A 12790-nucleotide genomic window follows, 5' to 3' on the forward strand; every position below is an offset into this window, starting at 1 on the left:
AAACCTAAAGGTATTTTGAGAGGATTTTTTCTTATTTTGAAATCCAGTTTAGTTAGTGCCTAAATGAAAGCCACAATCCTGGTCTTTGTCTCACGCAAGTTGCCAGAGTTAAGTGATTTGGGCTTACATATGGAAAGTTCATTCTGTTGTGTAATTAATGGGAAGCAGACTTTGGGAAGCTGATGATCCAGGCCCTTATTTATATGAGAGCATATGTCTGTGTTTTGTTTATGACTCACTCTCTTACTCCACGAATTGTAACTTGGGTTTGTTTATGCTAACTTTTCCTAGAATCCAAGCCACATGGTATATGAGCCAATAATTTATGGTCTCTAAAAGGGAAAGATGATGAATGATCTTTTTCCTTTTAAATTGTCAAATCTTAAATTGAGGAAGGAGTATTTGCTGCCTTGAGTCTGTCCAAGCTTATATTATTAGGAGGGGGAAAAGGAAAGCAATAACTTTTTTTAAAAAAAAACTACTAGTATAGTGCTCAGAACTTGAATGTATAGATATTTGCCAAGAGAGCATATGAACACTCCCCCACAATAAACCATTATAATTCTGATCCAAATGTTCAACAATGAAAAGACCATTCATTCTCTCTCTCTCTCTCTCTCTCTCTCTCTCATGTTTGGCATTAAATAATTAATATATAATGTATACTTTTCTCCATTTTCCGGGTGACCTATAGTCCCATGGTTTTAATCAATCTGTGGGCTTAAATGCTCAGCTGCTTTGCTTAATGGAACTTAGTGAGCTCCAAACTTGTTTTTATCATTGAAATACCACTTCTCTTATGGAGTGGTTTGGATATCAGTCTCTAATTCTCAGTACTTCCATGCTTTTGGTCATAGCAGAGATACTCCAAACAGTTCATGGGGCTCTGAAGAAAGTAGGAAACAACTGAAATAAGTGAGGATCTGACTTAATTTACAGTGATTTTGATTACCTTCAATTCATATTTTATACACAGACATTACAAAGGAGATGTTAAGCCTTGGTTTAGGTCAAGTCATGTAGACTATTTTCAGTTCAAGTAAGTTAGCTGAGCACTGTGCTGGTCACCAGGGGCAGGGGCAGGGGCAGGGAAGTGAGTGCCCAGCACAGAGCCTGGTACAAAGTAGGTCTCAATCAATATTTGTTCCAAGAATGAATAAAAATGGTTAAGACAAGGTCCTTGTCCCTTAGGAAAACACAATTTCAGTGGAGAGATAAATATAGATTAATCCCATCACCTTAATACAGGACAGACTGTCAAGTGCTGTCAGAGAGATACAGGCAGTATAGAGGAAACCAGGAAGATTAACATTGAAATGAGAGCCCTCAGATGGCTTTTAGGAAGATGACTTAATTTGGGTTTTAAAGAATGGGTGGAATGTATCAAGATGAAAATATCAATAAGAAACTTTAAGTCTGAATTATAAACTGAATTCCAGTGGAAATTGGGAAGCTTCGGAACCAGACCTAGAATAGTTCGGTTTTGTGTTTTTGTCTTGTTCTTTCTCACTAAGGCAGGAGAATTGCCTCTGGATGAAAGACAAATGTAAGACTTTTTCCCCAATTCAACATCAGATGCAATATCCAGTTTGACAGAAATAGTGGAGTTGGGCACACACCTGTAGTCTCTGCAAAGTTATTGTTTCTGTGGTACATCCATCATCCATTAACTAGATAGACACAAAAATATGTGAACGTCTAAAGCAATGGGTATAAATTGCATCTTGTTCTTATGAAGAATGCAGGAATACTTTGTTGTATAAGTTGAAATATTTTCTTTAAAAAGTTTAATAAAGAGAAAAACAATAGCATTCATTTGAGTCACTTGAATCATGCCCAGAAGGAGTTAAAGGAACGGTCGTTAACTTTGAGGGTGTTAGACCCCATAGAAATCCCTACATACCTGGGCACTCTTGGAGAAAACAAAATTAAGATTCCAAACTTTCACAACAGGCTAGAACACTGGACTAAAACCATTAAAATTAAACTACAGATTTAAAAGAAGACTTGTATTTAAGTTCAAAAACCAATTCCACATAGCAGTGTCCAGTTTGGCAGCAAGTTATATGAAAACATTTAAGGGAGTTAATTGAGCTTCTATTTAGTACAAGCCAACACTTTGTTGGTGCTACAAAAAAACAAAACAAAAAATATATATATAACTAGATTGTTTTGTTTTGTTTTTAACATAGCCCTTATTATTAGATGCTTAGTGCCTTGATTGCAGAAATTAACCCAGTTTTTCTGTACTAATCACTTCCTACTTGGCAAATGAGTTGAATTCTGGACACCAAAGTTTAAGATGAGATTTGGCAAATGGTAAAGTCTCCAGAGAAGGGTGGTCAAAATGGAATATAGTCTAGAGTTCATCTCCTATGAAACACAGATGAAGGAATCCAGGATGTCTTACCTAGAGCAGAGAAGATTTGAAAGTGTATGGCTATTTTTATAGAATTATATTTACCTAGAAGTAAGGGTCCTGCCAAGAAATTAAGGGATTTAACTGGAGGCACAGAACTAAGGAGTGAAAAGTCAAGACCAGAACTTCATTCTTCTAATACCTTGTTCAGTGTGTTCTCTATCAGACTGTAAACAATTAGCCTGAGTTTTTAAGTAAACAAGTGCAATTATCAAGGCTAGGAAGAAAGCAAAACGTGGATACCTACTGCTTGATGTGATTCTTAAAGTTCTAGCATGGTCAACAAGGATTTATATCATCTGAGCCTAAATATTAAAAAGTTACTGTTTGTTACATTCTTTTTTGGTCTTCCCTATTTTTCTGGTGTTTTCTTTATCTGTTTTCAAAATTCAAAAAAGAGAACAAAAGTACTCTTACGATCAAGTATGAACATGCATCTGTACTGCGTGGAGTATTATATAAGGGGTGGTGTTTATGGTTAAGGTTCTATGGTTAAGAATATATTTGAGAGGGAAAATAATACAAAGAGCCCATTGAGAGGGTGCCCCCCCCCCCCCCCCGCCATGTGACCACCTGGTGTGCTGTGAGATTCAACAGATGCAGCGTTCAGCTTCTTGGCGTCAACTACATTTCTGTCCAGCCTTTCACATTGTCTAGTCAGTCTGCAGAGCTTGAGCCACGTGCAACTTACAGAAGCCAAAGTTGACTGAAACAGGCTGGGGCTAAATGGCCCTAGTATGCCTCAGTTTATGAGTGCTGCCACTCACAATTCACTTCCAGCCCAAAGCCTAGGAAAACACTCTGATCCTAATAAGTATCACCCTGAGGAAAGCTCTCAGACTTAAAAGACTTTTCTGAGGATACATCCTGCACAGTCCCTATTATTGAACGTGTACAATGCACCTTATAGGGACCCATAATCACCCCTGTTGCTAGTTCTCTGATCTCTGAGCTCTCTCCCTTCACCCAACTTTCTCAGGCTTGCCAAAGTCCTGGGTACCTTTCTTAGAGGCTCCTCCAACAAACTAGCAGTGTTTTTACTCAGCTCAGGTTCTCTCTGGAGACAAGTCACTGATGCCTTTATCTGTCCAAAGCCACCAGTGATTTATCCGAAACCCTGAAATAGGTGGTATTATTGCCTCATGGTCAGAGAAGTCAGGGATTCTAAAACCCTAAGGACCAGGACCTCAGGGCTGCCTAACCAAACAGAGGAGATCAGCATGAAATCCCATTCCAGAAGCTCTCCGTGGATAGGACTGCTTTGGAATTGCATGCAATTCAATTAAAGGTGCTATAGGGAATATAAAGATTAATGATATGCAGGCTTTGGTCTCTAGAAGCTTACAACCTGGAACAATGCAGCAGGAAATATTAATCAAGCATCTACTATGCAAAAGGAACTGGGTTCTTTGTTATGAGGGGAATGAAGAACACTACTGTCTGTCTTCAAGATCTCCTAGGATTAAATACTGAGTTAATAAATTCTTCAGGACTTTAGAAAAAGAAAGGAAAACTTGAAAGTAGCCCAAAATGTTGATCGTGTGGTGATATCAGTAACATAATTTTGAAGCACAACCCCATGTAAATACATATTCAGAATATATGCACTCACCTTTTAAAATATGAACTTTGCCTGGCCAGGCGTGGCTCAGCGGTTGAGCATTGACCTAGGAACCAGGAGATCACAGTTCGATTCCTGGTCAGGGCACATGCCCGGGTTGCGGGCTCCATCCCCAATGGGGGGCGTGCAGGAGGCAGCCAATCAATGGCTGTCTCATCATTGATGTATCTATCTCTCTCTCTCCCTTTCTCTCTCTCAAATCAATAAAGATATATTTAAAAATAAAATATGAACTTTAAAAGGTTGAGGTAAATCTGAAATAATGTATTAAATAATTTTAAATTTCATTGACCTTTTTATTATTAATGAAACAAAAACATTTTTACTGTCATAAACATTTTATACTAATTTTAATAATGTTTTAAAGAAGGCCACGTATTTAGTTTGAACACTTCTTATTGAAAAACTTGTTTTTTTAACACATGATAAAGCAATTTGAAGGTCTGATCCTGAATTTAATTTATTTCAATACAGATGTTGTAAACTAGAAGGACACTTCTCTTATACATAAATCCAAAAGGAGAAAGTGCATCATTTTGGTTAATACTATTTTTAATCTTATCCATCAATTAAGCAAAGGGTTTTCCTGAAATTTGGCTAACCAACTTCCTTATCAATAATTAAATGCTCTTGCATATCAGAAGGCATTATATTTTTTAGTAAGTTCAAATCTCTGAAAGTTATCATTTGGAAGTTAATTCTGTTTACAAGATATTTTAATTTGCAGATTTAAAGGATTTTATAGGTTATAATTTATCATTTTTGGCAACAAAATCACCAAACAATGGAAACATTTTCAATCAGTTTCAAAAATGCTATCTCCCTAGTGTGTTTCTGTCTAAAAGCAATTACTTTCTTGCCCATTTTACCCTAAAAGGACATTAAGTTTTTGTTTCTTTTTTAACAGCTGCTAGGTAACATTACTGATAGCCCATTGACAGCATAGAAAAGGTGAGAGCTTTTAGAACCCTGTCTTTTTGTACAAGAAAATTGCCAAATTCATCTTTGAAAATGACAGCTCCTATGCAGTTTGCTGAGATAACCAATAAAACTCTGTGTGGTATATAACATATTTCATGGATATTCCTCATCTCATTACAGAGCATTTTGAATTTTTTTTTCTTTTGAAAGATCTTAATTTTCTAAAATGAACCCTGGAGTTCATTTAGAGTGTAGGACATGACAACACCCTGAAAGCAAAAACCTGATGGTTTGCCTGTCAACCCCTTGAATGTATATGGCCTCTTTTTTTCCCAGAACCTCAAGCCCAGCCTTGACAGGTGACTCATCATCTGATGTGCAGCCCAAATAAGGACCTCTATTATTCCATCTATTAATCATTAGAATGCTTAAATATAAATTTATATTTTATATAAAAAATTTTGATTTTTATATAAAATATAAATAATAAAAATAAGAAACTTTAATGTTTTTCTTGCAGCTCAGTAGAGAGTTTTGCTTCCTTCTTGAGGAACGTGCACCCCAGATGGGAGGCTACTGACTTAAAATGGGATCAGCTTTGGAGAGGCAGAGAGGAGGTGAGCAGTGTGGACAAGATTGAGGAGGCAGGAGAGCACCGGGCAAGTCACTGAAGCCCTAACCCAGACGATCTAGGGGAGGCAGACCTCCTGGGGTGCTTAGTGTTTGGTGGCCTTTGCTACTTCAGAATTTGCACACTTACACTTGCACGGGCACACCCCACCCCTTCACCTCTCCTTCAGCCAACCTGCCCACCTCACTTCCTACTTTCACTTATCCTAGGAAGAAATGGGAGCAAAACAAAACCAGGGTCCCATAAGCCATTGCAGCCGAGAGAAGATGCTCTTTGTCAACAAACCCCTAGGAGGAACCTATTGTTTCACAGTCAAGCAGTTACTGAGCTTCAAGTTAGCCTGTCACATTTTCAGAGAAGCCCAAAACTGTATTAAGATGACTTTAAGAACAGAATGGAAGCACCTTTATATCATGACAAATCCCCAGCACCTGCAAACCCTTAATTCTAAATGATGGCTTCCAGAAAACAAAACTGTAGTACTTGTGCTGACGACCAGCAAGATGTGCCCTGCCTTGCAGAGACCTCACCAGCCGAGGCAACTTGCCATCTTTCTCAGAAGTGCTTTTAAGGCCAGGAATGCAGAAGGTTAATTTAAATTCTAAGGAAGAAGGGAGATCGTTTGCATGCCAAGGCAAGTTGCTTCATACATCCCATTAAAAATATATAAAGCAGCAAGGAAAACAAGGGATCATTCCTGAGTTAAATATAAATACAAAGTACAAAAAATGCATAACTTACATGGAAGAGCATTAAAAAATTGAACACCCCCTCCCCCCCCTTGAGCCTGTATTTGCTGACTATGTACTACATACCAGGTCATGTATGGCTGCATGAATGACCTGTTCCGGGGAGAAAAGACAGGGCCTTTGCCTTCTAAGGATCTTCTAACCTGCGTCAGTGTGCAGTGCAATTCATAATGCACCTCTCTCCCTTGATTGAGGCAGACAGTGTTCCAGCCCTGGAAATCCTGGAAAGCAGCTCAACTCAAGACAATTCAGTAGTTCCCAGTATGATCCCACCTCCCCTTAAGGACATTAAAACAGTAAGAAAACTTCTAATGAGCCTAGAGATAAATTTGCCTCCCTCTCCGACCCACTCACAAAGTCCTTGTAAAACTAGGATGTGACTTGCTCATAGTCTCTAAACCATTAGCACCTATTTCTTAGAAACCTTCTATGAAACTAAACCTCGTGAGCCCTTATCTTTGCTCACAGTGTCTGTGCTACATCTGTTGTCAGTGTGCGAACAATGCTAAGTCCACTCATTGATTATCATAAAGCACATGGCAAAAGAAATGAAGGCTCATGAGCCAATCCTGATAATTGGAGCGAAGAGAAGGAAAATCTAGATCTAGACCAAAACCACCTCAACCGTTTGTATGGCAATTTTAAACACAGAGAAGGGTCCAGAATGATTTGCATTGCAGTTAAGAAATGAATTTGCATCTTGTCTTGGCCACTCATAATTATTTCTTTAAAACTGACAAAGAACAGGCAAGATACAGGACAATTAGAGGAAGGAGGGCAAATATGGAATCAATCTTGCTGCAAGAGCCCAGAAATTACTGTGTAATAATGAAACAATTTGAAGCGAGAAAAATCTGAAAACATTTAGAGGGACAGTGCGATCATAAGCAATAAGGAGAAAGATTTGTGAATATCAAACCCTGCCAAGTCCAAAGTCTTCCCCCCAACGAGGATTTCAAAATTATTAGATTAAAATAAATGTTATATAGAAAGCTACCTCGCATTGGGCAAGGCAATTGATCATGAGTGTAGGAAAGAACTACAGCAACCGTTAAATCTAGAAGGGAACATTGAGAGTATGTAGTCTAACCATCCAGTGTAACAGATGAAGGAAAAGAGATCCAGGAGGCTAAGAGGTTCGCCCTGGTCCAGCTTGCTTTCCAGCCGCACCTGCACCAAGTCCTTCCTGCTGCACTGCACTCTGCCTGTTCACACACAGGGATAGTGGTCAGTCTTGTTTCCTCAATACTGCCACCCATCTTGTCCCTTCCTTATTATTTTGAAGCCAACGAGATTATAATATACGATTTAATTTATAAATACTTTAGCATGTACTTCTAAAAGATGGGTACTTTAAAAAGCATGATCCCAATGCAATTATGACACCTAAGAAAATTAACAATAATTATATAATACCATGCAATGCCCATATAATATACGAATCTCCATGAATTCATGAAAAGGGTCTCTTTTGATAGTTTGTTTAAATTGGCATCCAAATATGGTCATTTTATCTCTTATGCCTCTTCTAATTTACACCTCCACCCCCTACCCTACCCGCCTCTCCTTGCATCTTATTTGTTGAAAGGGCCAGATCATTTGCCTGGAGACTCCCACCATCTGTGTTTTACTAAATGAATCCCATTGGATCCTCTGTGATTCACAGTGCTTAGGTCTAGAGCTGAGCTGCCCGACATAGTAGCTACTAGCCACAGGTAGCTATTTAAATTAAAATAAAATTTAAAATTCTGTTTCTCAGTTACACTGGCCACATTTCAGGTGCTCAGTAGCCATGTGTGACTAGTGGCTACCGTAGGGGACAGCATAGATATAGAACATTTCCACAGTGCAGGAAACTGTATTAGATGACACTAGAGGCTTAATCAAGTCCCATGAGGCAGCTTTGGAGGGAAGAGATCCTGAAATCTTATCCACCCAGTATTTGGCCCACAGTTGGTCTTCTGCTCTGTATTCACTTTGACCTCCACTCCTGGACACTGGAAATGAAATAAAAATTCAAGGGATCTCTGTGTTTTTTAATTGTGTAAATGGTATACTTACAAATACTTTCATTTGGGGTTTTTTTTTTTATTTAACCTTTTTGTTTAGATTTAACCATGTCAATATATTTATTTGTGGCTTATTTCTTGTAACAGAAGTGAAATATTCCATTGTTTGACAGTATCAGAGTTGGTCGAGTATCCTTTTAGTTAACATTTAGATTGTTTTCAGTCTTCAGAGCCTCAAGGACCATCCTTGTACATCCTTGGCTTCCTGTTACAAAAGCATAAAGGAGGCACCCTAGACGTGGACTCGCTGGGGCATTGAGCACGCCCATCTTCAACTCTAGTAGCTATTGCCCAGTCACTCTGCAAAATAATTATAGCAATTGACCCTCCCGCCAACAGCGTACAAGTGTTCCCACTTCCTTACAGCATTAGCAACATTAGGTAGTTTCAGACTCAGTTTCTACCAAGATGAGTTCATGCAGTAAAAGTATGAATAAGGCATGGAAAGAGAAGAGAATGGAATTGGGAGAGGAACCCAGACTTAGCTGAGTCTGTAAAAAAAATAAAGCACAATAGCACAAAGTTAACATTCATTAAATGTGAATGGTGGTTGTGAAAGAGTTGGTTATGATATTTTTAGTACTGTTTGGTAGGTTTACACTACTCAGAATTAATTTTTATTTCATAATCATTTTTCAGTGCAAAGGCTTAAAATATGCAGTATATAACAAATTATTGAATATAGTATTATCTGCTAGTTCCTTTGTTTGTTTTGGGCATTTCATGCTAAAAAGCAGACACAGAGAGATAATCCGTTGGTTATCATTGCCCCAAATGACCTCCAGCTCATGGATTTTTTTCATTCAAGCTTTACTCGGTCAAATATTGCCAACTAATTGCCCAAAATTATTTGCTTTGTACATGCCCAAAATGATTTGCTTTGTACATGTGTGCTGTATTATGTATCACATATCATTCCTTCCTCTATGGGTGATGTAAACTAAAGAGAGGGTAAAGTGAAATGGCATCTGTATTTGAAATAACACCAGAAGTTCTGTGGAGCTTTTCTGACTAGTTTTCATTTACTCGTGAACTACGTGGACAAGGTAAATTGCTTGGCTCTGATGTGGAGGCCTGCTAACTTACTCTCGCTGTATTTGCAATGGTTGTTTTAAAATCCAAACGAGAACTCTTTTAGACAGGAATGTGACTCTAAGGCGGCAATGATGACTGTGACTCACGAGTCCAAAAACAATTTTTCAGTCCTGCCCGTGCATGAGACACCATGTTATGCTCCATAAGGGCCATAAGATTAGTAAAAGTTGGGCCCCTCTTGCAATCAAGAAACCTTTTCCTTGTACAACACTAACTACAAAAAAAATTGTATTTTTGTAGTCAGAGGCTCACTCTGGCTTTGTTCTATTTTGATGTTTATAATTTATTTTAAAGATTGTTCAGTCATTATTCATTGCTCAGTAAGTCTTGCAACGATCTTTGGCCAAAAGCAGTACCATTTTGACCTGTCCTGTGGAACTCAGAGCTTCCCTCCACAAAGCTGGTGATGTAAATAACTTCACATGAAACCCCTTTGGAGACCTGTGTTTGGCACACCATGAGAGAGAAATGGGGTGAAACGGGAAAGATTGAAGTGGGTGTGCCCAGGAATAAGTGAGAGTAGTAGCCATGTTTTCAGCATCTTTTCCTCATTTCCCTTAAGACATTTATTCCACTTCTCTGTGCGGATAACACAACAAACCGTGATGCTAAAATGAAGCATTTCCTTTCGGGCCTGTGACATTTAACAGGGTCAACATTTTCTACCCTACATCTGGGCTTCTTTGAGATTGAGCATGTAGGGGAAATTATAGCAGCAAGAAACTCAGTGAAGACACACTTCGTAAGTTTGTAAATGGCCAGAGGGCGTGGCCAGTGTGGACATGGGGCCGCAGAGTACGTGTGAATGCCTGTGTGTGTGTGTGTGTATACACATGAATGTGCACGTGTGTCTTGTGAACAGCACAAGAGAAAGAACGCCTGAAAGCTCTGCTCCGTCTTGAAGTTATTCACACTTTATTGTGTCTGAACTTCAAAATGAAGCAGTTCAGAAGGCTCTTTAGTGGCGGCAGCACAGGACTTCCTGAAACCAGAAGTTTGGCTCATAAACTAGAGGAGCATCTGGCCAGCAGGACGGGAAAAGAGTTCTTTGCAGACAATAGCCTGGGACCGGGAGTGTCAGTGATTCAGAAACACCTGGCTGATATTTCCCTTCAGGTTCCCAGAGGATGAACTAGTTAAGAAGGACCTGGTCAAGTGGACATCATCAGGCAACTTGACAAGTCCAGAAATTTGGGGCGGGAGGGGGGGAGAGAGAGAGATGGTGCTGACCCAAATAGGGTGTCCCACAAAATAATCGTCTCTTCTGTCAGTGGAGTAAAGCTGGGAGTAAAATAGGTTCAGTTACAGTTCAGGTCAAGACATCTCTTTTTGGAGGTTGACAGCACATGTGGATAATCCGCACATTCAAGTACATACCGAGATGGCTTGATGTGGGGGGCAGCTTGTCATCCTATTCATTCGACCTATTCTACAAAACGAAAAAGTGTGACCTAAAGCTGAATTGAATCAGATCAAATGTGAAAGGGTTACAAAAAGAAACCCAAAAGCTGTAATAGGAAAACTTCTATTAGTGACTCTGACATTGACTCCCGCGTGCGTCTCCCGGGTGGCGTGGGCCTCAGTTTCCAAATCGTAAAAATGGGGACAAGACTATTTCGCGGATTGTTGTGAAGACTGAAATAATAGAAATGTTTCATAGGCGTGAGATAGTTAAGCAACGTTTATTTTTAATTTTAATAAGGAAAAGGAAAGAGTAAGTGTTGGGTGCTAAGTCTCAGAGCGTTAAGGCTCCCTGATGTCCACAGCCAAGTGTCACGCCCGTTGCCCGGGGACAGGCTGTGCCTAAGGGCCGGCTGGCATCCCGTGCTCAGTTTCTTCTCTCTTCCCCCCCGCAGCCAGTGCCTCCCTGAAGAAGCGGTTCAAGCGGCGGGAGATCGAAGCGATCCAGTGCGAGGTGCGGAAGATGTGCAGCTACACCAAGATCCTGTCCACCAAGAAGAACCTGGACCACGTGAACAAGATCCTGAAGGCCAAGCGGCTGCAGAGACAATCGAAGACGGGCAACAACTTCGTCAAGAAGAGGCGGGGGCGTCCCCGAAAGCAGCCCAGCCAGTTCGAGGAGGACCCCAGAGACCAGATGCCGGTGCTGGAAAAATGCATCGACCTGCCCAGCAAGAGGGGCCAGAAGCCCAGCCTGAGCCCGCTGGCGCTGGAGCCCGCCGCGGCCGCCGCGGGCCAGGACGCGGTCATGGCCACCATCGAGGCCGTCATCCACATGGCGCGCGAGGCGCCGCCCCCGCCGCCGCCGCCGCCGCCCCTCCCGCCGCCGCCGCCGCCGCCGCCGCCCCCGCCTCTGCCCAAGACCCCGCGAGGCGGCGGGAAGCGGAAACACAAACCGCAGCCTCTCGCCCAGCCCCCGCCGCCGCCCCCGCCGCAGCCCCTCCCCCAGGACGACGAGGTCAAGGCCAAGCGGCCGCGGAAGTCCCGGGGGAGCGAGAGCGACGCCCTCCCCTAGGGCGGCCGGGCGCGACCCGGGGCGGGAACCGGCGCCGCAGGGACACCCTCGCCCTTCCCTCGGAGCCGGGCGGGCAGAGCCGGGCCACGTGACGGGGAGGAGCCCCCGCGAGCTCCTGGGAAAGCGAAAGCAGGGGGCATGGGGACGCCTTGGAAGGAGCTGGTGGGCGCCGTGCGGCGGTTCCCCGCCCGGCGGCGCTGCCCCGTGGCAGAGCCTGGACAGGTGAGCCAGCCCAGGACCCGCGGGGGAGAACGCGGTGGCGCTGACGGCCCCTGACCTCCCGCGTCCGAGGCGCGCCCTCGGGGCCGCCGCATTGGCTGGCCGGGAAAATGGAAAGGGAGACACCCTCGATTAGGAAACATTCCAAGGGCAGAAAAGCTGCAGGTTTCTCAACCGGCTTTGTCGTAACCCAGTTTCCATTTAAATCGGTTTTTATTTCTTTTGGTTTTGCAAGCTCGGCTAGGCTTTGGGCACCCACATCGTCTTCAGGTGACCTGAATCTTTCCGTTAATGATACAGTTTCTCAGATGGACTCATGTCAATCAGAAGGTGGAATCCTAGTGATAGGCAACCTTAGGCTTACATCCGTATTCTGCTGGATGCCTCCTCTATCTCACACACACACGCACACACGCACACACACGCGCACACACACCGCACACACACGGATCGTTAGCATCCTCTGTCCCTCCTTTCCCTTTGCCCGTTAGATGCTTCCGTATGCTTCTTCATTAACTTACTTGCTGCCTTCTTTTCCTTGGCACACACCTAAATAACGTAAACCTTACCCGTGTTGTAATGTTCCCCCT

The 12790-nt window shown here is 42.2% G+C and overlaps 1 protein-coding gene across 4 annotated transcripts in view; it reads left to right on the forward strand.

Moving 5' to 3' along the window:
* The window catches only part of SETBP1 (SET binding protein 1), a 333388-nt gene extending 321362 nt beyond the window's left edge, over positions 1-12026 (forward strand). For all 4 annotated transcript variants that reach the window (XM_087819069.1, XM_087819072.1, XM_087819070.1 and 1 more), the window contains one exon: positions 11362-12026. In XM_087819069.1, the coding sequence (XP_087675195.1) occupies positions 11362-11981 (620 nt within the window). In that variant the 3' untranslated portion in view covers positions 11982-12026. The remainder of the gene's footprint in view (positions 1-11361) is intronic.
* Positions 12027-12790: the final 764 nt, after the last annotated feature.

This window comes from Miniopterus natalensis, chromosome 7 (assembly GCF_054644295.1).
Source record: "Miniopterus natalensis isolate mMinNat1 chromosome 7, mMinNat1.hap1, whole genome shotgun sequence".
Lineage (NCBI taxonomy): Eukaryota > Metazoa > Chordata > Mammalia > Chiroptera > Miniopteridae > Miniopterus > Miniopterus natalensis.